General features: G+C 35.9%; 1 protein-coding gene across 19 annotated transcripts in view; it reads left to right on the top strand.

Moving 5' to 3' along the window:
* Positions 1–27,272, top strand: part of CACNA2D1 (calcium voltage-gated channel auxiliary subunit alpha2delta 1) — a 515,258-nt gene that overhangs the window by 97,997 nt on the left and 389,989 nt on the right. For all 19 annotated transcript variants that reach the window (XM_070617290.1, XM_070617294.1, XM_070617291.1 and 16 more), the window contains exon 3: positions 7,527–7,643. In XM_070617290.1, the coding sequence (XP_070473391.1) occupies positions 7,527–7,643 (117 nt within the window). The remainder of the gene's footprint in view (positions 1–7,526; positions 7,644–27,272) is intronic.

The following is a 27,272-nucleotide window of genomic DNA, read 5'->3' as shown; positions in this document are numbered from 1 at the left end:
TTGTTCTGTTTTGCAGCTGAGTAGTATTCCATTGTATATATGTACCACATCTTCTTTATCCATTTGTCTGTTGCTGGACACTTAGGTTGCTTCCACGTCTTGGCTATTGTAAACAGTGCTGCAATAAACATTGGGGTGCACAGGACTTTTGGGATTGCTGACTTCAGGCTCTTTGGATAAATACCCAGTAGTGGGATGGCTGGATCGTATGGTAGTTCTATTTTTAGTTTTTTGAGGAATCTCCATACTGTTTTCCATAGTGGCTGCACCAGTTTGCATTCCCACCAGCAGTGTATGAGGGTTCCTTTTTCTCCGCAACCTCTCCAACATTTGTTGCTATTAGTTTTAGATAGTTTTGTCATTCTAACGGGTGTAAGGTGATATCTTAGTGTAGTTTTGATTTGCATTTCCCTGATGATCAGCGATGATGAGCATCTTTTCATGTGCCTATTGGCCATCAGTATATCTTCTTTGGAGAAATGTCTGTTCATGTCTCCAGCCCATTTTTTGATTGGGTTGTTTGATGTTTTGTGGTTGAGTTGCGAGAGTTCTTTATATATTAAGGATATTAAGCCTTTGTCAGATATATGACTTGCAAATATTTTTTCCCAGTTAGTGGGTTGTTTTTTTGTTTCAGTCCTGTTTTCATTTGCCTTGAAGAAGCTCTTTAATCTGATGAAGTCCCATTTGTTTATTCTTTCTATTGTTTCCCTTCTCTGAGAAGGCATGGTGTCCGAAAAGATCCTTTTAATACTGATGTCAAAGAGTGTACTGCCTAGGTTTTCTTCCAGAAGCCTTATGGTTTCAGGTCTCACCCTTAGGTCTTTAATCCATTTTGAGTTTATTTTGGTGAATGGTGAAAAAGAATGGTCAATTTTCATTCTTTTACATGTGCCTTTCCAGTTTTCCCAGCACCATTTGTTGAAAAGACTTTCTTTTCTCCATTGTATGCCTTCAGCTCCTTTGTCAAAGATAAGCTGTCCATAGATGTGTGGTTTTATTTCTGGGCTTTCAATTCTGTTCCATTGGTCTGTGCACCTGTTTTTGTACCAGTACCATGCTGTTTTGATTACTGTAGCTTTGTAGTATGTATTGAAGTCAGGGATTGTGATGCCTCCCGTTTTGTTCTTTTTTCTCAGGATTGCTTTAGCAATTCGGGGTCTTTTGTTGCCCCATATGAATTTTAGGATTCTTTGTTCTAATTCTGTAAAGAATGTCATTGGGATTCTGATTGGGATGGCGTTGAATCTGTAGATTGCTTTAGGTAGAATGGACATTTTAACTATGTTTATTCTTCCAATCCATGTACATGGAATGTCTTTCCATCTCCTTATGTCGTCATCCAATTCTCTCAGAAAGGCCTTGTAATTTTCATTATATAGGTCCTTCACTTCCTTAGTTAAATTTACTTCCTTAGTTAAATTTACCCCAAGGTATTTTGTTCTTTTTGTTGCGATTGTGAATGGTATTGTATTCTTGAGTTCTTTTTCTGTTGGTTCATTACTGGAGTATAGAAATGCTACTGATTTATGTAAATTGATTTTATACCCTGCAACTTTGCTGTAGTTGTTGATTACTTCTAACAGTTTTCCAATGGACTCTTTGGGGTTTTCTATATATAAGATCATGTCGTCTGCAAACTGCGAGAATTTCACTTCTTCCCTCCCTATTTGGATTCCTTTTATTCCTTTTTCTTGCCTGATTGCTCTGGCCAGGACCTCCAGTACTATGTTAAATAAGAGTGGTGATAGAGGGCATCCTTGTCTCGTTGCTGTTTTCAGGTGGATGGCGTTCAGGTTTTGCCCATTGAGTATGATGTTGGCTATGGGTTTGTCATATATGGCCTTTATTATGTTGAGGTAGTTTCCTTCTATGCCCATTTTGTTCAGAGTTTTTATCAAAAATGGCTATTGGATCTTGTCAAATGCCTTCTCTGCATCTATTGAGATGATCGTGTGGTTTTTATTCCTCAGTTTGTTGATGTGGTGTATCACGTTGATTGATTTGCGGATGTTGAACCATCCCTGTGTCCCTGGTATGAATCCCACCTGATCCTGATGTATGATTCTTTTGATGAATTGCTGAATTCTGGTTGCCAAAATTTTGTTTAGAATTTTTGCATCTATGTTCATCAGCAATATTGGCCTGTAGTTCTCTTTTTTCTTGGTGTCCTTGTCAGGTTTTGGTATCAGCATGATGTTGGCCTCATAGAATGTGTTAGGAAGCGTTCCATCTTCCCTAATTTTTTGGAATAGCTTGAAAAGGGTAGGTATTAAATCCTCTCTGAAAGTTTGGTAGAATTCCCCAGGAAAGCCATGTGGTCCTGGGGCTTTATCCTTTGGGATGTTTTTGATTGCTGTTTCAATCTCTTTCCTTGTGATTGGTCTGTTCAAATTGTCTGCCTCTTCTTGAATGAGCTTTGGGAGATTGTAGGAGTCCAAGAATTTATCCATTTCCTCTAGGTTATCCATTCTGTTGGCATATAGTTTTTTGTAGTATTCTCTTATAATCTGTTGTATTTCTGCAGAGTCTGTTGTTATTTCTCCTCGCTCATTTCTGATTTTGTTTATTTGAGCTTTCTCCCTTTTTTTCTTTGTAAGTCTGGCTAGTGGTTTGTCAATTTTATTTATCTTCTCAAAAAACCAGCTCTTTGTCTCATTGATCCTTTCTACTGCCTTTTTCATTTCAATAGTATTTATTTCTGCTCTGATTTTTAGTATTTCTCTCCTTCTGCTGACTTTGGGCTTCATTTGTTCTTTTTTCTCTAGTTCAGTTAGGTGTGCTTTAAGGTTGCTTATTTGGGATTTTTCTTGTTTGTTAAGATGTGCCTGTATTGCGATGAATTTTCCTCTTAATACAGCTTTTGCTGTATCCATATGAGTTGGTATGGCATGCTATCATTTTCATTTGTTTCCAGGTATTTTTTTATTTCTTCTTTAATTTCTTCAATGATCCATTGCTTGTTCAGTAGTGTGTTGTTTAGTCTCCGCATCTTTGTGCCTTTCTCAGCTTTTTTCTTGTAATTAATTTCTAGCCTTATAGCACTATGATCTGAGAAGATGCTTGTTATTATTTCAATTTTTTAAATTTGTAGAGGCTTGCCTTGTTTCCCAACATATGGTCTATCCTAGAGAATGTTCCATGTGCACTTGAGAAGAATGTGTATTCAGCTCTTTCAGGGTAGAGTGATCTATATATATCTATTAAGTCCAATTGTTTTAGTTTTTCATTTAACTCCACTATTTCCTTGTTGATTTTCTGTCTGGATGATCTGTCCATTGATGTGAGTGGGGTGTTGAGGTCCCCTACTATTATTGTGTTGTTTTTAACATCTTCCTTTAGGTCTGTTAATAGTTGCTTTATGAATCTTGGTGCTCCTGTGTTGGGTGCATAGATATTTATAAGCATTATTTCTTCTTGATGAAGTGTCCCTTTGATCATTATATATTGTCCCTCTGTGTCTCTCTTGACCTGTCTTATTTTGAAATCCACTTGGTCTGATATGAGAATTGCAACACCTGCCTTTTTCTCCTTGCTATTTGCTTGAAGTATTGTCCTCCAACCCTTCACCCTGAGTCTGTGTTTGTCCTTGGGGCTGAGGTGTGTTTCCTGGAGGCAACAAATTGTTGGATCGTGTTCTTTAATCCATTTTGCCACTCTGTGTCTTTTTATTGGAGATTTCAATCCGTTCACATTGAGAGTGATTATTGATGCATGTGGACTTAGTGCTGTCAATCTGTCACTCATCCTCTTGTTTTCCTGTGTTTCTTTTCCTGTGTGCTTCATACTACCCATTTAATACTGCAATTTCTTATGCTGGGTTTCTTAGATTTTTCCTTATCTATGATTTGTGACTCTGTTCTGTACTTTATTTTAGTGTCTACCTTGAAGTTTGTAATTAGAATCCGCTGACAGTCTGATAGGGGCTCCTTATAGGTTATTCTCTTTTTTTTCCTTACTTCCCTGAGTATTCTCTCCTTATCATTCCTATTTGCCAACTTTACTACTATGTGCCTTGCGGTAGGTCATTTTACGTTGACAAATCTAGGAGATCTAAAACCCTCCTCTACACACATTTCTCCATTGATCCCTAGATTTGGGAAGTTCTCTTCAATAATTTCGTTAAGCACACTTTCTGCTCCATTTTCCTTTTCCATATTCTTGGGAATTCCTATGATCCTTATGTTCTTACTCCTCATTGAGTCCATCATCTCTCGGAGATTTTCCTCATTTTTTTTAATTCTTAGTTCTTTCTTCCTCTGTCTGGCACCATTCAGCCTGTCTGTCCTCGATTATGCTAATTTTCTCCTCTATGTTGTCTACACAGGCATTCAGGGAATCTGTATTGTTTTATCTGTTCCATTGTGTTTTTCATCTCAAGTAACTCTGTTTGATTCTTCTTTATGATTTCAATCTCTTTTGTGAAGTAACTCCAGAACTCTGCTTGTTTCTCTGTCTTTCTCTCTACCTCATTGAGTTTTTTGATTATAGCTGCTCTGAATTCATTATCACTTAGTTTACCTAATTCCAACTCCTTAGGACTTAATTCTGTGTTTTTATTGTTTTCCTTCTGGTCTGGGGCTTTTATAAATTGCTGGATGATAGAGGAGCGGTTTTTTTGCATGGTTGTAGAATTCACCTGCAGTTACAGCCTGTCGCCACTAGATGGGGGTTGAGAGCGGCGTGTTAGCTTTCCGCCTTGGGGCAAGATGGCTGCACCCACTGGCTTCGCTGGGGGGGAGGGGCTGTTACTCACACGCACCAGTCTGGGTTCAGATCAGTTCTGTTCTCTCATCTCCCCAGCCCTGGGTTTATAGGGTCCCCGCGGACGGAAGCTTTACCCCCGTCAGCGGGTCTCCACTGAATCAGCGGCAGGAGTCCTGGATGATCCCCCAGCACGTGGCCCCTCCCCCGCTCCTTCCCGACCTGCGCCACAGGGATCGCAGACTCTAGGGGAGGGAGCGATGTTCTCTCCTACCGTTCCAGAGCCTCCGAGGCCATCTGCAAGGTTTATGATCTCTGCCTTCTTGGTATTGTAGGTCTCTAATGAGCTGGCATTTTGTTTATTCTCTGAAATTCAGTTCTCCCAATCTTTTGTTGTATTTTGGAGGGGAAAGAATCCCGGGTCAGCTCACCCTGCCATTTTGCTCCGCCCACTCCTCGATAATTATTTTTTAAAAAAATGAAAAATAGCTAGGGAAAGGAAAAGAAAGTATACCTAATGCTCTTATTTCTGAGCTAGATCTTGTTTTTTGTTTTCTAAGCATTTAAAAATTGCCCTAGAAACAGAATTTGAGAGAATATTCTGTATATATTTGAGAGAATATATATATATATTTATCCTCTTGAACTAAATTGTTTCTCCTGATTATGATTCTTTCATTCTTTAAACCACCTTAATATATCTAGCATATGTAGGCAATGACTTAATAAGTGACATTATCTGTAGTACCTAGAGAGAAGTACAGCGTATCCTGAACTAATCTCCACCAACTCCTGATACCGCAGAAATGAGGTTAGACTCCATTCAGAAATGAAAAAGATATTAATGGTACAAAGCACATCTGCCTTTGACACAATTAGCTATATTGATTTTATTGCCAAAATAAATTAAAGTGGATCAATTAAAGTGGTGTTGAGGTTTATCTATTTGTACCCCAAATCAATTAATCTGTTCAGGAGTTCATATTACTGGTTGTCATCTTAGGCTGACATCTTAGGCTGAAAGAGAGAGCCTTGAGCTGGACGGAGTTCTTCATGGATAACCTGGATCCGTAAAATAGGACTCAATAATCTGCCCTTCAACAGAAAGCATAAGCAATCCAGTAATATGCAGGAATCTTGAATGAAACTAAAAATGGGGATTTTACATGACTAAATTACTGTGCCTTGAATAGTTGGAATTCAAATGTGTATTGGAAAAATTCAAGATCAAAATTCAAATGTGTATTGGAAAAACCTCATAAAGTCAAACAAGTTGAGGAGTGAAAGTTTAATTTAAATCTTCTAAAGCAATTAATTTTTAATGACTTAAATAAAAAATTATAACCATCTGAAACATGCTCTGTTATAAATAAATGTTAGCGTATGTATCTGTGTCTATTTGAAACTAATGTTCACCAGTGACATATGTGCTCAGCTGGGCCTGTGTTGTAGAACCTGTTGGTAGTAACACAGAATGCTGGAGTTGTGCCAGAAAAAAGCAGGGTTGAACTGATTCCTGCTTGTGCCTGGATTCACTTCTCATAAGATGGTAAAAACCTGCCAGGCCCTAGCTTTTAAAGATGGTTTAGTCATGCATGTGCAACCCATCTGTTGGATGCATAAGGGATTTCCTTCTCAGCTCAGCCGTCCAGCCACAAACACAGTCACTGTTTTTTTCCCTGTTTCTTTAATTTTTCCTCTCCTGCCAGGAGTGTACAGGCTCTGTAAACCAGGTGCATCTTATGCCACTGTAGGGAAATCCTTCCGTAGACATTGATGTGAGCCAGAAATGTAGTTGTTTTTCTTTTGCTGCCTAGCTGACTTTCAGTATAGTTTGACTCAATGATTTTTTTAAAAAAACATTGAATTTGGTAATTAAAAATATTTACACTTTTACAGTTTTAACCAAACTTTAATGTAGACCTTAATGACCTTCATCTCCTCTGTCTGTGAAATGAAGCTCTCTGTGTCACCTGGATGAACCTTAGCAGGAGCTTCATTCTCTGACTCTCTGACTCTCCCTGTCTCTCTGTCTTTCTCTCTCTTCATAACGTTTGCCAGCATACTGTTAAGCCTCAGTGGTTGCAGCAAGGGGAAAGAGTGGGAAGTCTTCCTCAATACATTATTGCTTTCCCTTTCCTTCTACCTCTGTTTGCTGCACATTTCCTCCAGGTTTGACCTCCCATTCTTCAGTTCTCCTTCTGTTTTCCAGAATGGCCTACTTTTTTCTTTAAAAAGCTGATGGCAGTTAATACCAGGTTTTGAGATTGGAGAGTACAACTTCAAGTCACAAAATTGCATACACAAACCATTGTGGTACAAGATGTCTTACAGCCTGTTAACATGACATAATGTTTTGGTCAGCTGGTGATCTTATAACAAATTTATGTTTATAGATATGTTTTGACACATCTGGACTCCAAAAAGATCAAGATGAAGAAAGGAAAGGGTGGGTCTTTCTGGTCACTTCTTTATGGTTTTAAATACGTAGTAATGTGAACGTATGAGCCGAATTAGCAATTGTTGCTCTTTTTTTTTAGACTGGCACCTGAGCTAACAACTGTTTCCAGTCTTATTTTTTTTTTCTGCTTTTTCTCCCCAAGTCCCCCGGTACATAGTTGTATATTTTAGTTGTGGGTCCTTCTAGTTGAGGCATGTGGGACGCCGTCTAAGCGTGGCCTGATGAGCAGTGCCATGTCCGCGGCCAGGATCCGAACCAGCTTAAACCCTGGGCTGTGGAAGCCACACGCACAAATTTAACCACTCGGCTACGGGGCCGGCCCGGCAATTGTTCTTATTAATATTCTTTTCCCTTCACACAGATTTATGAGAAATACCAAGATTTGTATACTGTGGAACCAAATAATGCACGCCAGCTGGTGGAAATTGCAGCCAGGGATATTGAGAAACTTCTAAGCAACAGATCTAAAGCTCTCGTGGTGAGTTTAAATTGGATCCGCTCATTTTATGATTGTCCATTATTTATGTTTCATGCTTTATTTGGAGGTTTTCATTGCCTTGAAACTGTGTTCATCAAATATATTCACCAAAGAGGAAATATCATGATTTCATTGTGAACCCCCAAAATTCAGTTAGCTTGGAGCTGGCCCAGTGGTGTAGCAATTGAGTTCATGCTGTCAGCTTTGGTCGCCTGGAGTTCACTGGTTCGGATCCCAGGTGTGGACCTAAGCCTCACTTATCAAACCTTGCTGTGGCAGGTGTCCCACATATAAACTAGAGGAAGATGGGCAGGGTTGTTAGCTCAGGGCCACTGTTCCTCATCAAAAAAGAGGAGGATTCGTGGTGGATGTTAGCTCAGGGCTAGTCTTCCTCAAAAAAAAACCAGTCTAATTACTAGCTTATTTTTTATATTAGGCAGTTTTCATACATAGGAATAGTGTATTTAATTGGTACATACATCTTTTTATACATATGTAAGTTATGATGCATTACAATGATGTTTAAATCTACCGTACAACATAAAACCCATGAATATTGCCAGTGCCCTTAAACCTGGTTTTGTAGTCGTCTCCTATCCCATCGTTCTGCCTCCCTGCCCGAGGGCCCCAGTATGCTAGATGTTTTATTACTAATTTCTTTGTTTTTTAAAAATAGTTATATTTCACATAAATGTTTTACTAAACAAGATATTTTAGTTTTCTTTTTTTCAGCTTTATTAAAATCGTATTATATTGTATGTAGTCGTCAGTGACTTGCTTTCTTCCATCAACATTACATTTGTTTATCTGGATGTGTGTACTTAGTTTTAATTCATTTTTATTTACAGTTAAATGCTATTTTATGAGGATATATCTCAATTTATTCATTTATTTTCTGTTGGTCAGTTCTTCTTTGGATTGTTCCAGATGGGTGCTACTGTGAATAGTGCTGCCAGATGTTCTTGAATGAGTCTCCTAGTACACGTGTGCAGGAATATCTGTAGGCTCGATACATGATAGTAGAATTGCTAGACTGTTGAATATTCACAAAGTCAGCCTAATAAAAGTATGACAATTGTTTTCTAAAATAGTTATATCTATTTAGACTTCCACTAGCAATATATGAATACCTATTGGTCCATATTCTGGCCAGTAAGTGGCAATGTCAGACTTCTTAATTATAGGCAATCAAATGGGTGTAAAGTGGTACCTCTGTTTATCACTAATGAGGTAGATATCTTATTTTATATTCATTCATCATTCTTGTTTCCTCTTGAGTGAAATATCTCTTCATATCTTTTGAACATTTTTATTTATTAATTGATTGGTAGGTTACGTATTTTTGATGGTAATTCATTTAAGTTATATATGATGCAAATATCTTTTTCCAGTTTGTGACTTGTCATTGTCTTTATGGTGTATTTTGATAAAATAAGTTCTTAATTTTAATGCAGTCAAAGTCAACTTTTAAAAAAATTATAGGTATTTTAGGTTGTGTATTTTGTTTAAGAAATCCTTCCCTACCCTGAGGTTATAAACATTTTTTATATCTTTTATTCTAAAAGATTCCATGTCTTTCAGATTTATTTAATCTACTTGCAACTAATATTGGTATATAGTTTTAGGCTGCAATCCAAATTAAATTTTTTTCTAACCAATTTTCTCAGGACCATTTATTTTAAATAGTTTGCCTTTCCCCAGTGAGCTCCAGTTATCAAGCCAGTTATTTGGTAGGCCCAGTCTGTCACCATATTCTTCTTCAGAAGGATCTTGAATATTTTTGAACCTTCACATTTTATCTAAATTTTGGATTCAGCATGTTATTATCCAAGAAAATCTTCACTGGGATTTTGATTGGTATTGCATTGATTCAGACTGGATTGGGAAGAATTAATATCATTATGATATTTTATCTTTCTATTTATACCATGATATTCTTTCCATTTATCAATTTTTTTATGCCATTCAATAAAGTTTTAAAATTTCTTTGTAAAATTCTTGTACGTCTTTTGTTGAGATATAATGCTAGAACTTAAGTTTAGCTCCTTTATGTTCTACAGATCTCAGCACTGCTACTGTATTTGTTCCAGGACAGCCTTAATTTCCAATGTAGAATTAGAGTTGATCTCAGGGAGAAAGATTCATGTTTGTTTTCAAACTGAATTTTTATTTAACTTTTTTATTCTACAAAAATAGAAAACATATTACTTAGAAGAGAAATATTTTGAGGCGGATTGAAAAGCAGGTGCTACATTGTACTGTAAATGAATGCAAGATGGCATTATTAATTTATTTCTATTTTTGTTGTAGGCTTATATTCAGGGAGACTTCTGGATTACAGGAGCTTTTTTCTTTTAAAGATTTTATTTATTTTTCTTTTTGTTTTTTCCTCCCCAAAGCGCCCCAGTACACAGTTGTGTATTTTCAGTTGTGGGTCCTTCTAGCTGTGGCATGTGGGACTCCACTTCAGCGTGGCCTGACGAGTGGTTTCATGTCTGCACCCAGGATTCCAACCGGTGAAACCTTGGGCTGCCCAAGCAGAGCGTGCAAACTTAACCACTCAGCCGTGGGGCCAGGCCCCTACAGGAGCTTTAATTTATCTGGATGGGATATCAATATAATTTCATAAATAAATATATTGGAAAATATTTTGAATATACAAATTTGAGGTACATCATGAAATTTAATACCAATTAGACCTTAGTGAGTGTTTACTAAGTGGCATTATTTGATTATTTTTCAGGATAATACTATGCTCCAGACACCATTATTAGTCTCATTTTTCAATGAGGAAGCTGGGTCTTTGCGGATTCCTTTAACTTGCCCAAGGAAACAAATTTAAAAAGCAATGTATGCCAGTGCTTCTCAAACTTTAATGTTCACCAGAGGCTCTTGTTAAAATGCAGATTTTCATTCAGTCGATCCAGCCAGAGATACTACATTTCTAATAAGCTCCCAGGCGGTACTGTTGCTCCTGGCACAAAGACTAGACTTTGAGTAGCAAGAATGTAAGAGGATTCAAATCAGGTGTGTAGGTGTGTCTCACTTCAAGGTCTCATTCTTACCTGCTACACAAATATTTCCTTTGGCCTGAAGAAGTGTACAGTCATAATCAGGAAGAAATGAGGGCTAGGTAATGTGCTGTAAACTACTGTTTATTCAGACTGAATAAGAATTAGATGTTCCAGTTAATAGAATATTCTGGAAGGCTATGAATTTTTCAATGAATCCTATATCAGTTAACCATTTTCAAAAAATGATTCAGTGAAATAAAATATACGATATTTTTTAAGAATTCATTTCAATGTGAAAAATGTAAAACTTTTATTATTTCTTAGTTTCAAGGTTATCAACCTAAGATACCTTTGAAAATATATTATAGGTGTAAAATCTATGATATTGCACTGTTGATTAAAAACTAAAATATAACATATTCTATTGCTTTTTGCTTCTCTCTGATTTTGTTATATGTTTAACTGTAAGCTACCTCACCAGTATTTTCTTTTTCAATTTCAGTATTTATTCTGACTTTTTATTCACATTCATTTTGTGCCATGGTCTTTGATTTGCTCCATCAACCAGCCTTAGGAACCGCTGGAAGAGAAATTGATTAAAAAAAAAACTTGCTTTTGCCCTAAAACCATCTCTTTGATAGCAAAACGGCCTTTTCTACTCAAATAGTTGTTTATTTAGTTTTGTTTTGTTTTTATGACTTTATAAAAACATGTTGTGATTCTGATGATTCATATGCATTAGGGTCTTAGAGAAATCCTTTGAAATAGGCACATTAAACATGTATTCGCTCTTGTTTGATAAATGAAAAAACTCAGAGAGGACCAAGGTTCTTGTCTAAGACTGTACAGATAACATGATGTTGTAGTGGAATTCAATATTAGGACTTCTGTTTACAAATCCATTTTTTTTCCTCCTCCAAGCCCACACTGGTAATTTCAGCTATTTTATTTTGAAGATATATCTGCTAAATGATTATTTTTCTGATATTTGCTATATCTATCTCAGAAACTGGCTCAATATGATGATTATCGTGCTAGCATTGTTGGATTATTCTTAAGCAATTTCAAATCAATGTTTAGAAGCAAAAAAAAATCATTTAACATTGTTATTAACATTTATTTCAGCCTGAATTAGGCTGAAAAATCCGCGAATGTTAATAAACAGTTCATGGGAGAAAGCTTTTCAACAAAGCAATCCAACCTCCAATCATGCCTCCTGAAAGATGGAGGTGAATGAAACCAGTGGTCTCAGTGTTCACCAAGCAGTAGAACCAAGGGGGATCTGCTGAGTAAATGAAATTCTTTAAATGCTTTGCTCAAAGAACATAGAATCAAAGTTATAATAAACACATTTTTCTAGTGACATTTTCCAGTTATGGTTATCCTGTCTCCATCTGGTTGTCCTGCTAACTTTAGTTAAAACTGCTCTATCCTGTTATAAAACTTTAAATACTGTAATATGCCCCAACTCTTAATTCAACCTTAATATTCAGCTTATGATAAGATAATGAAAAGGAGAAAATGACAAATGTTTTCAAATGACTGTTAAAGTAGAGTTTTATTCTGTAATGACTAGATGATTGTTGTTTAACCAAATTGTTTTCTCAAGTTTTTTTAGGTCTGAGACCAGTAATTCTCTATCTTTCACATTTGTCAACAATGCCTATAAAGTTTGTTAAAATGCAGATTTCTGGCCTTCATCTCTAGAGATTTTAACTCAGGAGTATAGGAAGTATTATCAGAGAATTAGGTCCAAAGAAGTGATAAAGACATCCAGGAAGAAATGTGAAATTCTTCAGAGACTCATGGAAGAATTTAAACTGTATTGTATTTGGGTTTTAGGAGTCATTGGTTTACTTTTGTGAGAACAGATTTGTTAGAATGTATTGGAACAGAATAAAGACTGCAGTATTAAAGAGTGATTGAGAAGTGAGAAAATGGCAAGAAATTTTTTTGCATTTCCATGAAGTTTGGTAGGACAGTGAAAGAGATATGGAGTACCTTGTTTTCTTTTTTGTTTGTTTTTGACAATGGAGGACATATAAGCATGCTTGTAGACAAAAGGGAAGGAATCTGAAATTTGAAAATGAGAAAAAAATCTGAATGTTGATTCTAGAAAAAGCAGACAGAGAAGATCAGAGTCATGCAATTTATGTTTGAAAAGATGGTGGTATCTTTCACTTGAGACAGAAGGGTGTTAAATATGAATAAAGACAATTTAATTTTTAGATAAGAGAAAATCTGAAGGTCGCACTGGATGACCACTTTTCTCTTGGTAAAGTAGAAATTTATATTATATGCAAAGAAAGAAGGGGTTATGGGAGTCTTAAGGACCATCCTGAAGATTTGGGAGAGCAGAGTAAGAAAAAGTGAAAGGAGTCTGCTATGGGTAAGTGAAATGACTGATAAATAAAATCTAGGGCCTTCCTAACATTGAAAACAACAGAAGACATAATACATTCTTGTTTTCTAGAAATGAGGTCCTAGGCTACATATGAATTTGAAAGAGCTATATGCAAATTATATGTGTGTATGTATGTTTTGACAATTAGTCCAAAATCTATCTTGGGGGTATAAATTTATCCAGGCTGAAGAGAACAAGAGAAAAATTACTTTGGAAGAAAGTGTGGAATATTGTGCTATTTCTGTTTTCCCTAAAGAAAAGTGTGCTTACCTTTCTCTTTAATCTTAGTATGTCTTTGAGAGGATTACTCAGCTTGCTTAATATTTCCCTTTGAGTTTGAGTGGTACAAGGTACCAGATAATCCACTCTTGTTTTGTAAAGTTGAGATTACTTTTATTTATTTGGATTTGATACATGCCCGTGGATGATAAAAGTGAAGTGCTGAGGCTAGAGATGTCTGCCTGGTGACTGAGCAATTCATTGGGCATAAGCCTCTACAGAAATCAAAGCAGAGGTGGGCCTTAAGGGATAGAGCTGGTCTGGGACTTGATCTAATAGGGTTTCCTGCTAGGGGCAAAGCCAGTTCAGCAGAAAGAGGGTAGATATACACTTTCAGATGGAAACTGAGTGGGGGTGGGTGTAAATGGCAGCCACAAGTGTAACATTGCAGTTGGATGAACTGGGTATCTTCAAACAATGCAGGAAACCATCCAAGAGAGGAATAAGTCAGTGTTGAACATCGACAAATCCCAGAGAGTACCAACACATAATTACAGTCAAGGAAAGGCCTTCCATTGCCAGCCATCTCATAGTGCCATTACTGAAATCACCACCTGTGAGCTGGTAAGTAGGGTCAGGATAGGATCAGAAGGAAGAGCTCAGAGAGTGGAAATAGAAGTCTACCACACTCCTTAAACTGAATCTTCAGAAGTTTCTCAGCCTGAAGCAGTACCAAGCTGCTAGCGGGATTACAAATGAATTTTAGATTAACATTAGACTTTTTATTTTTAACCCAGATCAGATATTTTAATTGGTTAGTTGAGATTGTTTTTAGGTATAAAAGTTGTATATACAGTGATAAATGGAAAAGTTATGGAACCTGTAAGGCTTAAAGTTGTGTTTAAATATGATTAACAGACACGCCAACTAAAAGATGATTTAAACAGATTACAGGTTTATTTTCTCTCGTGTCACAAGGATCCTGGAGGTAGGTAGCTGAAGAGATTTCCAGAAGTCTTGTTCTATTATTTCTGTGTCCATCCCACTGGATAACTCCTGGCTGCAAGGGGAAATAAGAAATGTAGTTTTTAGCTGGACCATTACTTCTCTGTACAAAATTGTGATTGTTGCCTATTGTATCTATTGTACAAAATTGTTTTTTGGTTATCTAGCTTTTAGCTATATGTAGGATATTTCTCACCTCTGTGACATCTCAATAATCTTAGCCAAAATGTATTTATCTGTCATTTGTGTAGTCAACTCAGATATTTCTGTACAGAGGAAATATAACTGTTATAACTTAGTAAGCCACACTAATTCTGCCTTTCATGGTGCTGTTAGACTTAAGTCCTCGAAAGTCGGCGTCCTCATCTATTTTGTTTGCCTGTAGCATCTAACACCTACCTAGAGCATAGTTTAGCTAATAAATAAAATACAGACATACATAAACTGCAGAATGTCTTTCCAGTTAATGGTTTCACAGTAGAATGCCTCTTGATTTTTGAAATCCAATTTTCACAGAATAGACGAATCTCTCAATAAGATGTTTTTGTTTCATGGTTTATTTTTTGCTGATATTTATAAGGCAACTAATTGCATTTACACCCTCCAAACTCAATAGTTTTTAACAATGTGATATCTGGAAAGAGTCTTGATTTAATTCCAAATACAATTAGTAGACCATCAGAATTGTGTGTAGATGATTTGAAGAGCAGGCCAGGTGCCAACCAAGGAGATGTGCATGTTTTCTGCTGGAACTGAGAGGCCAAGTAGGGCCTACAAACATCTGTCTTTTACCAGTCTTATTCACTGTTTCATTAGGAAGTGATGTCTGTAGCACTTTACTCTCTCATATGAGAATTTCTTACAATTTTCAATGCACTTTGGCATTTGGTAAGTGTATATTTTACTGGTTTACTTAGGTTTTAAAAAGTTGGTTGGGGGTCTGGATTGATACAAATATGTTAAGTATTTTTTCCATTTAACATAATAAATGATAAGCTATCAGAATCTTCACTCAGAACATCTGATGTTTCTGAAGCAGATTACTGGCTTAAATGGCAGATCCCTGTGTTTCTTGGTACCATTTGTTAATGTGTTAAATGGAAATCTCTAGATATGCCACCACATTTCCTCTCTGAGGTTGCACACTTGAGTAGAATCTTTATGGGTTTTTAAATCTAAAGTAATTATAGTAATAGGAATTTGGGGCCAAACAGAGGGATGGTGAAACGCAAGGTGCCGTGTTTAGGACCTCTTCCATTACGCTAAGAAGGAAACAGATACATAGACCTGTGACTGTGCTGCCATGCTCCCCCACACTCAGTGTTTTAATTTTTATAACATTCTGTCCTGATTAATATGTGATCTAAAGGTTAGCGGTGTAGTCTTTTTAAACAACACTTTCTGTTGTAAATCACTCAGTGCTGGAGTGTACTTCCTCCCTCCCCGATTCCACGAAATAGTGTGTGCACTAAATGTCTGAACAAAGACGCTTTTGAAAAGAAAGTGATTGCCAAATATACCTTTAAGATAGAGAGCACAATTAATGGTATAGTGCTCCTAACTTTTTAATAGAAGGTATTCAGACAAGGAAAGTCTCAAGCAACAATGATAGTCTCTTTGTAATAAAGGAAATCTCTTTTGGAAATGTAATTCTCATAGTTGTGAGTTGGCTTAATTTTATAGGATCAGAAAGTGATATTTAAAGTATCAACAAGAGCATGACTGTGTTGACAATTTGACAAAGATAATGTGTGCCCTGATAACACAGCATTTGCAAAAATTAGGATAAAAGGGAGAGTTTGGTTTGTTGATTACATTGAGGAAAATGAGAAGTAAGTAGGAGAAGTGACTTACAAAGCTCACCTAGGCAGGAGTGACCGCATAATTTGTTGGGCCCAGTGCAAAGTGAAAATGGGAGGCCTCTCTTAAAAAGTGATTAAGAATTTTGAGATGACAGCAGCAGAGCATTAAACCAGTTGTGGGGGCCATCTGAGTGAAGGGCCCTACCTAACTGCATGAGTACCACATCCATGAAGCAGTCCAGCCCTTGCACACAGGTGATTAGTGGCAAAGCTGGAACTGGACTTGGGATTCTTAACCACTTGGACAGTGCTGTTTCTACAATGATAGTCATCGAACTTTACCTAGTGACTTGAGAGTCTCTGAAGTCTATGACAATTGTTAAAAGGTAATCCTAAAGTGAGGCAAGAAAAAAATCCATATTTCATTTCACTTCCTGTTTTACAAAATTGCAAACTTGTCCCAACAGAACAGTAGAAATGCTCTGATCTGCTTGTGCTAGTAAATGGTGTGTTATATAAAAATAAATATAGAGAAACAGTGCTAATCCAAGGCCACTCTCTTTGATTCACATAATGAACTCTTTAGATAGAACTTCATAGCATGCCATAAGTTTGGAGACAATCTGATCAAGGAGTGTCTAATAACGGTAGACACTGTTTTAGCCATTTATAGAGTTGAACTTCAAGTAGTGTTTGATTCCTAAATGTTAGCTTACGTTTTTTGATCTTTCGATGTTTAGTTTTTCCCTTTCCCCATTAATCACTTATTATCTTCCCACAGAATTACATAATCTCTAAACCTTCCTCTGTGGATTCATTTTCTATCTTTTACTGACTAACGTGTGGGCAGAAACCCTTTGTGAGACCCCCAATACCCTCCTAGCTTTTTTGTACACAGGAGTTCTTTTGAATCTATTCTCCACAATTTTTTAGAGCTTGTAAAATCAAGAACTACCTTTGCAAAGATGAGCTGTCTGTGCTTTCCTTAAAATTGTCTTTCACAATTTACCATTAGAATGATGGAATGCCCTGTTAATTTAATTAAAATATCATCAAATCATAAATCATAAAGGAATTTTGGGAATTCAGTTTTTTGGCCTTCTCCTCTCAGGCAGGTGAATGTCTAAACCAGCAAGGTTAGGGGGTTCGTTCTTTTCTCAAGTATTTTTAGTGATGAAATTTCCACAATTGTAACACCCCATTATTGTTGCTTAGCTTAGTTTTCAGGAAATTATTTCTAACATTCATGTCCTTGTCTAACTTAAACCTATTTTATTTTCTATTCCCTTTGTGCATTAAAATTTGATTGGCATTCTCCTTACAAGAGTATCTTATTTTGTGTGTGTGTGTGTGTCTGTGTGTGTGTGTATGTAGTGTGTTGGAAGTAGTAGGAGCCATCATCAACTCATCATAGATTAGTGTTCTTGGCAAATAATGATGATTTTCAGTTGCTGAACCATTATTATTGCCAGACATTGTGTTAAATGTTTTATACGTATTATCAAATTTCATCTTCAGAACAACCGTACGAGGTAAGTAAATTCCTGTGTCTGAAGATCAGAGATGCTGCTTAACAAGGCCAAAGCCATCTAACTCAGAGTATCAGGTAGAAGATGTTTCAAACCCAAGTATCACTGACTGGGATCCCTGACTCTTCTAAAGCCTATGCGTTTCCTCAGTACACTGTAGCTCTATACTCTAATGAACACTGATGTCTTTAACTTTCTTATATAGACATGTTTTCTGTTCCTTTTTCATTTTGTATTCTGGAAATTATCAAATATTTATTCTCCGACTTTCTTAAAGCATAAAGGCCAGAACCAGAGGTAGAACTTTCCTAGGGGGGTACTCTGATACAGCACAGTATCACTGCAGCTAACTATTTTTATTTGCATGGGATCCAGTTACAGCCAGAACTGCTTTGTTCTCTGGGGGTTGTATGTTAGATATATGTTAGATGATTATAACATACGAATGTATGTTAGGTGATTCTGATGTATTTTAAAATTATGTTGATAAATATAAAAGTATGTCCTTGTTGTAAATAATTTAAAAAATTCAAAAATGTAGTCTAAAATGAAAACAAAAGTTCTCTGAGTCCACTATCCAGAGAAAAACTACCTTTTACAGTTTAATGACTGCCCTTTACGACCATCATGCATGTGTGTGTTATTTACCAATATTTCATGGAGATTTTTATTTCACTGGCTATTGACATATATAATTCTTTTTAATGGGTTTGTAGTCTTCCACTGTATGAATGTATGGTTTATTTAACCAGTCTCCTATTGCTAGACATTTAGTTTGTCTATATTTTTTATATAGACAATGCTAATATTGTTTATGGCACATCTTTAAATATGGGAAATTTTTTTCCAGTTTTATTGAGATATAATTGACATACAGCATTTTATAAGTTGAAGGGGTACAGCATAATGGTTTGACTTACATATATTGTGAAATGATTACCACAGTAAGTTTGGTTAACAACTATCATCTCATAAACACAAATAACAACAGTAACAACATACATTTTTACTTATGGGAACACTTTTGATTATTTTATTAAAATTAAGTCACATAAATGAATGGTTGAGTCAAAAAGCATATGGGGCATTATTTTTTTCTTTTAAGGAAACAATAATCTTTAATCTTTCCACTCATTCCTTCTCTCCCTTTTCATTGTTATTTTTTTAAATAACAGGACTTTGGAATAACTTAGTAGGAGGACCAGGTTGCATTGGCCCAGTATAAGTTAAATACGGTCCTGTAAGCAGGACTTAATTTTAAATAATAGATATATTTTTAATTATTATAATAATGTTAAAAACTCATACTGTTCTCTACAGATTAGTGCCTTTGTTCTTGGCAACATAATCAGTTCAAAATTAATGAGCTGGCTGGGGCAAACATCTGTCTTCCAGATTTATTTAAAAAAAAATATTCAGCTTAAGAGCTGAAGCTCTGATTACACATACCAGCTCATATGCTCTATCTTGCATGTGTTATCCCAGCCACAGGCAGCATGCCAACATGCTGCACTGTGGATGAGTGATTCTGCTGTTGACAGACTTTGTATTCTAGGGCAACTGACACTGTCAAGGCCTAGTAAAGAGCAAAAACCAAATAGTGTCTTGACAGCCAAGGCATTAGTTACAAAAGACTCTACTTCTTCTCTAGTTAATTTGTTCATTTACCCCCAGGGCTCATTACTCCTCAATTACAGCTACTCTTATAAATGTTGGTCTATTGTTGCCTGACAAACCAATCACCTCTGATTGTTTTCACTGTCTTTTATCAGAAATTCTAGGTCAGACAACGTAAAAGTCCAATAATAAATAATAATGACTCATTTTGTATAAGAGGGTTTACAGAGAATTTGTTGCCATATACATCACTGCCTATGCTATTTTCCCCCCAGCAGAGCAACATAATGTGACCTCTTAAAAAGGAAAAGAATTAAATAAATCACAGTATAATGTTTATGCGCTCAGAACATTTCTTTAAAATGTGGATGTTCAGTAGCCAGTTTTGCTTGCATTTCATGGTAATGAGTTTGACTTTTGCAAAAATGTTCTTTTTCATTAAATGACTTTGCATACGTCAACTTTCCCCTCTCAAATGGGTATTTTTAAACTTCACATTAAAATAGATTAATAAAGCATATAATGTCTGATGCCTTATGAGTAACCATATTTTGACTCGTTAGTTATATCCATTGAAATGAAATTAATCTTCATAATTTCTCAGTAGAGAGGGATGACATCTTTAGTTTAAATATTAAATTGTTTTTAAAAAACAAGTCTCCTATATGACACCTTATATAGAAAGATAATAGTAATAACAATAATTTATTAAATGCTTATATACTGGGCACTGTGCTAAGGACTTTACTTGCATTTACTTATTAAATCCTTGCAACATACTTCCACACTTGGAATTAAGATTATCTGTATTGTATAGAGATATTTTGTCCAAGCGTTTGAATCCAGATCCATTTAATTCCCAAGCTTTATAGTAGCATTTTTCCTCACTTTGCCTTGTACCTTCTCTGGGTTACATACTCCACTGAGTGTTTTACAAGTACTACTCCATTTAATAATTTCTTCTCTCTTCCTCTTCCACTCCCTCCTCCTCCTCTTTCTTCTCTTCCTTCCCCTTTCCTTCCTCTTCCTCCTCCTCTTCACCGTCTTCTTCTTCTTACTATTATATAATGTGATAAGGTGAGAAAGTATACAATTAGAAAGTTTTAAATATATTATCCAAGTCATGTAGTTCTGGTTTGGTATACTTATTTCATAATAAGATTATACATTGTCATGTTTTATTGTATGTAAGATGTGCTGTACAAAAGAAGTAATGATAGCTTATTTTAATTTTAATTACAATGTATATAAAAAGAGAGAAAGAGCGAAAGAGAAGGAAGGAATGGAGGGAACAAAGGAGAGAGGATGTAGATCTGGGCTTTCTGTTCTCTAGTCTTACTGTTTTTGGTAATGCATTAAATAGTTACACAGAACGTGTGATTATCTGGTGATGGAGACAGAGATAGTAAAATCCCAAAGTTTTTATTAAGCTCAGTGTAATTACTTGGGCTTTCATATGAAAACCAACATTTTAGAGTATCAGTGAGCCACACATTGTACTGGGGCTTTTCTACCCATAAGTGAATATATTTTGGGAGTATTTTAGGAGAACTCTGGTCTAGATATTACAACATATACAGTTGTGGTATAAAGATCAAAATTAATCAGAATGGTTCTTATTTTTAAACTTTAGCTTAAATACTGTGGAGATATTCACACTCTTATTATAACCAATGAAACCAACAACTTTTTTTTTTATATTATGCTGCTCAGTTAGTTGATATTTCAAGAAGTACCTTTTATTAGCTTCTAAAGCATTGCTTAAAGGTAAAGATGCAGAGGTAGGTGGGTCACTTGCAGTTCTAAACCTAAGGTATGCTTCAATTAACTGGGTTTTTTTTGGTTGGCTTTTTTTTTATTGTGATAAAATATCCATGACATAAAATTTGCCATTTTAATCATTTTTAAGTGTACAATTCAGTAGCTTTAAGTACCTTCCAAATGTTGTGCGACCATTACCACTATCTGTTTCCAAACCTTTTTCTTTTTATTGTGGTAACATTGGTTTATGACATTATATAAATTTAGGCTGTACAGCATTATATTTCAATTTCTGTGTAGATTACATCATGTTCACAACCCAAAGACTAAGACTAATTACAATCCATCACTGCACTCATGTGCATAATCACCCCTTTCACCCTCCTCCCTGCCCACTTCCCCTCTGGTAACCACAAATCCAATCTTTGTTTCGGTATGTTTGTTTGTCATTGTTTTTATCTTCTACCTATCAGTGAGATCATACAGTATTTGACTTTCTCCCTCTGACTTATTTCACTTAGCGTAATATCCTCAAGGTCCATCCTTGTTGTCACAAATGGCCATATTTCATCATTTCTTATGGCTGAGTAGTATTCCATTGTGTATATATTGCACATCTTCTTTCTCCATTAGTCCCTTGATGGGCACCTAGGTTGCTTCTAGGTCTTGGATATTGTGAATAATGCTGTGATGAACATAGGGGTGTATGTATCTTGTTGCATGTGTGTTTTCATGTTCTTTAGATGAATACCCAGCAATGGAATAGCTGGATCGTATGGTGGTTCTATTCTTAATTTTGTGAGGAATCGCCATACTGTTTTTCATAGCGCCTGTACCAGTTTGCACTCCCACCAGCAGTGTACGAGAGTTCCCTTCTGTCCACATCCTCTCCATTCATCCACATTCTCTCCACATGCTCTCCATATCCACATCCTCTTGTTTCCTGTCTTATTAATTATAGCCATTCCGACGGAAGTGAGGTGATATCTCATTGTAGTTTTCATTTACATTTCCCTGATAGTTAATGATATTGAACATCTTCTCATGTGCCTGTTGGCCATCTGCATAACTTTGGAGAAATGTCTGTTCAGATCTTTTGCCCATTTTTTAATTGGGTTGTTACTTTTTCTATTGTTGAGATGTATGAGTTCTTTGTATATTTTGGATATTAACCTCTTATCAGATATATGGTTTGCAAATATCTTCTGCCAATTGATAGGTTGTCTTTTCATTTTGTTGATGGTTTCCCTTGCTGTGCAGAAGCTATTCAGTTTGATGTAGTCCCATCTGTTTATTTTTTCATTGTTTCCCTTGCCCTCACAGACATAGTATTTGAAAATATGCTGCTAAGACCAACGTTGAAGAGTGTACTGCCTATGTTTTCTTCTAGAAGTTTTATGTTTTCAGGTCTTACATTCAAGTCTTTAACCCACTTTGAATTAATTTTTGTGTATAGTGTAAGATAATGGTCTACTTTCATTGTTTTGCATGTGGCTCTCCAGTTTTCCCAGCACCATTTATTGAAGAGACTTTCCTTTCTGCATTGTATCTTCTTGGCTCCCGTATTGAAAATTAGCCCTCCATAGACGTGTGAGTTCATTTCTGGGCTCTTGATTATGTTGCATTGATCACTGTATCTGTTCTTGTGCCAGGACCATGTTAGTCTTTTTTTTTTTTTTTTGCTGAGGAAGATTTGCCTTGAGTGCACATCTGTTGCCAATCTTCCTCATTTTTTTTGCTTGTGGAAGATTAGCCATGAGCTGACATATGTTCCAGTCTTCCTCACTTTTGTACGTAGGTCACTGCTACAGCATGGTCAACAAATGGCATAGGTCTGTGCCCAGGATCCGAACTCACAAACCCATACCACCGAAGCGGAGCTTGCTGAGATTAGCCACTACACCACAGGGCTGGCCCCAGTACCATGCTGTTTTGATTACTATAGCTTTGTAGTGTATTTTGAAATCAGGCAGTGTAATTCCTCCAGCGTTGTTCTTTTTTTCAGGATTCCTTTGGATATTTGAGGTCTTTTGTTGTTCCATGTAAGTTTTAGCATTCTTTGTTCTATTTCTGGAAGTTTGATAGAGATTGCATTGAATCTGTAGGTTGCTTTAGAAAGTATGAACATTTTAATTATGTTAATTCTTTCAATCCGAGAGCATGGAATATTTTTCCATTTCTTTGTGCCTTCTTCAATTTCTTTCAACAATATTTTATAGTTTTCAGTGTATAAGTCTTTCACTTCTTTGGTTAAATTTATTCCTAGGTATTTTATCCTTTTTGTTGCAATTGTAAATGGGATTGTGTTCTTACTTTCTCTTTCTGCTACTTCATTGTTGGTGTATAGAAACACAACAAATTTTTGTATGTTGATTTTGTATCCTGCGACTTGACTGTATTCATTTATTATTTCAAAAGTTTTTTGGTGGATTGTTTAGGGTTTTTTATATATAAGATAATGTCGTCTGCAAATGGTCACAGTTTTGCTTCTTCCTTTCCAATTTGGATACCTTTTCTTTCTTTTTCTTGCCTGGTTGCTCTGGCTAGGACTTCCAATACTATGTTAAATAAGAGTGGTGAATGTGGGCATCCTTGTCTGGTTCCTGTTCTTAAAGGGATAGCTTTCAGTTTTTCTCCATTGAGTGTGATATTAGCTGTGTGTTTGTCATATATGGCCTTTATTATGTTGATGTACTTTCCTTCTGTACCCATTTTATTCAGAGTTTTTATCATAAATGGATGCTGCGTCTTCTCACATGCTTTCTCTGCATCTGTTGAGATGATCTTGTGATTTTTATTTTTGATTCTGTTAATGTGGTCTATCACATTGATTGATTTGCAGATGTACCGTCCCCAGAATAAATCTCACTTGATCTTGGTATCTGATCTTTTGAATGTATTGTTGTGTTTGATTTGCTAGTATTTTGTTGAAAATTTTGGCATCAATGTTCATCAGTGATATTGGCCTGTAATTTTTTGTGTGTGTGTTGTCTTTTTCTGGTTTTGGTAACAGGGTAATGTTGGCCTCGTAGAATGAGTTAGGAAGCTTCCCCTCCTCTTCAATTTTTTGGAGGAGTTTAAAGTTATAGATATTAAGTCTTCTTTGAATGTTTGGTAAAATTCATTAGGAAAGCCATCTGGTCCTGGACTTTTATTTTTTGGGAGGTTTTTGACTACTGTTTCAATCTCCTTACTAGTAATTGGTCTATTCAAATTCTTTATTTCTTCTTGATTCAGTTTTGGAATGTGGTATGATTCTAAGAATTTATCCATTTCTTCCAGATTATCCAATTGTTGGCCTATTGCTTTTTGTAGTATTTACTTATAATCTTTTGTATTTCTGACTTTCTGTTGTAATTTCTCCTCTTTTGCTTCTGATTTTATTTATTTGAGCCTTCTTTCTTTTTTCTCGGTGAGTCTAGGTATAGGTTTGTTGATTTTGTTTAACTTTTCAAAGAACCAACTCTTAGTTTCATTATTTTTTCTAGTGTCTATTTTATTTATTTCCTCTCTGATTTTTACTATTTCCTTCCTTCTACTGATTTTGGACTTTGTTCTTCTTTTTCTAGTTTATTTAGGTGCCCTGTTAGATTGTTTGAAATTTTTCTTGTTTGTTGATGTAGACCTGTATTGCTATAAATTTCCCTCTTTAGTACTGCCTTTACTGTGTCCCATAAATTTTGGTGTGTTGTATTTTCATTTTCATTTGTCTCCACCTGTTTTTTTATTTCTCCTTTGATTTCTCCATTGACCCAAAGGTTGTTCAGCAGCATTTTGTTTAATCTCCACATATTTGTGGCCTTTCCAGTTTTCTTCTTGTAGTTGACTTGTAGTTTCATCCTGATGTGGTCAGAAAAGACACTTGATATTATTTCTATCTTCTTAAATTTGTTGAGACTTGTTTGTGGCCTAGTGTGTGATCCATCCTGGAGAAAGTTCCATGAACATTTCAAAAGAATGTATATTCTCTGATTTTTGAATGGAACATTCTGTATATATCTACTAGGTCCGTCTGGTCTAATATGTCATTTAAAGCCAATGTTTCCTTATTGATCTTCTGTTTGGATAATCTATCCATTGGCGTAAGTAGAGTGTTAAAGTCTCCTACTGTGATTGTGTTATTGTCTATTTCTTCTTTTATGTCTGTTAATAATTGCTTTATAAATTTGGTGCCCCTATGTTGTATGCATAGATGTTTTCAAGTGTTATATCTTGTTGTATTGTTCCCTTCATCATTATGTAGTGCCCTTCTTTGTTTCTTGTTACAGTTTTTGTTTTAAAGCCTATTTTGTCTGATGTTAGTATTGCTACCCCAACTTTCTTTTCATTGCCATTTGCATGGAGTATCTTTTTCCATCCCTTCTCTTTCAATTTGTGAGCGTTTTTAGGTCTGAAGTGTGCCTCTTGTATGCAGCATATATATAGGTCTTGTTTTTTCATCCAGTGTGCCACCCTTTGTCTTTTGATTGGAATGTTTTGTCCATTAACATTTAAAGTAGCTATTTATAAGTATGTGCCTATTGCCATTTTGTTACTTGTTTTCCTGGGTTTTTTAGTAGTTCTTTCTTTCTTTCTTCTTCTCTTGCTCTCTTCCCTTTTGGTTGGATGGCTTTATTTAGTATTATGTTTCCCTTCCTTTCTCTTTATGTTTTGTACATTTATAACTTGTTTCTGGTTTGTGATTAACCATGAGGTTCATGTATAAGAAACTGTGTAAAAGTAATCTATATTATGTTGATGGTCTCTTAAGTTTGACATCTTGCTAAAAGCCATACTCTTTTATTCCCCTCCCGGGACATTTTATGTTTTTGATTTCATATTTAACTTCTTGTGTGTGTGTATCCATTAACCTCTTATCATGGAAATAGATACTTTTAGTACTTTGTCTTTCAATCCTCATAGTATCTTCATAGGTGGTTATCTGCCTGCTTTACTGTATTTTTGCCTTTACCAGTTATTTTACTTTATTTTTGATAATTTTCTAATTCCTGGTTGTGCGCTTTTCTTTTTTACTTAAAATCCCTTTAACATTTCTTGTAAGGCTACTTTATTAGTGATAAACTCCTTGAGCTTTTCCTTGTCTGGGACAGTCTTTATGTCTCCTTCCATTCTGAATGATAACCTTTTCAGGTAGAGTATTCTTGGCTGTAGGTTTTTTCCTTTCAGCATTTTAAAGGTATCATGCCACTCTCTTGTAGCCTTTCTGCTTTCTGCGGATAAGTCAGCTGCTTGCCTTATGGGGTTTCCTTTGTATGTAACTTATTGCTTTTCTCTGGTAGCTTTTAGGATCCTCTCTTTGTCTGCAGTTCTTTACATTTTAATTACAATGTGTCTTGGCATGGTCCTCTTTGAGTTCACCTTGTTTGGTGCTCTTTGTGCTTCCTGTACCTGGATGTCTGTTTCCTTCCTTAAGTTGAGAAAGTTTTCAGCTATTATTTCTTCACATAGATTCTCTGCCCCTTTCTCTTTCTCTCTCCCGTCTCCTTCCTGGACACCTATAATATGGGTGTTAGTACACTTGATGTTGTCCCAGATGTCCCTGAGACTGTTCTCATTCTTTTTAATTCTTTTTTCTGTTCAGCTAGGGTGATTTCGTCCAGTCTTTGATCCAGCTTGCTGATCCCTTCTTCTGTACCATCTTGTCTGCTATTAATTCCCTCTAGGAAAGTTTTCATTTGCAGTATTACATTTTTCCTTCCTGTTTGGTTCTTTTTTATATTTTTACTTCTTTGTTGAAGTTCTCACTGTGTGCATCTATTCTTCTCCCAAGATCAGTGAGCATCCATATGACTGTTACTTTGTATTCTTTCTCATGTAAATTGATTATCTCTGTTTCATTTAGTTCTTTTCCTTAGGATTTTTTCTGTTCCCTTATTTGGAACATATTCCTTTGTCTCCTCATTTTTCCTATATCTCTATGTTTATATCTATCTATTAGGTAGATCAGCTACATCTTCTGATTTTGGAGATGTGGCTTTATGTAAGAAATGCAAGAAATGCTTTATGAAGCCCAGCAGTGTGCTTCCCTCTCTTTACCAGTTCCAAATTTTCCAGGAGTGTCCCTGTGTGGGCTACATATGTCATAATGTTGTGGTGGAGTTTCTCTTACTGCAGGAGCATAGGAAGGATAGGCTGTCCCTCTGGCTGGCTGGTTGTAAGACACAGCTGCGTGTGGCTGCTATGGTCCCTTTAGTCACTTTATTGGGAGGGGGTAGTCCCAGCACTGTTGGCTGCAAGGTCTAATATTATATACCTGCTGCTGTTTTGCTGTTAAGTAA

This window comes from Equus przewalskii, chromosome 4 (assembly GCF_037783145.1).
Source record: "Equus przewalskii isolate Varuska chromosome 4, EquPr2, whole genome shotgun sequence".
Lineage (NCBI taxonomy): Eukaryota > Metazoa > Chordata > Mammalia > Perissodactyla > Equidae > Equus > Equus przewalskii.
This window is presented reverse-complemented; position numbering and strand designations above follow the sequence as displayed.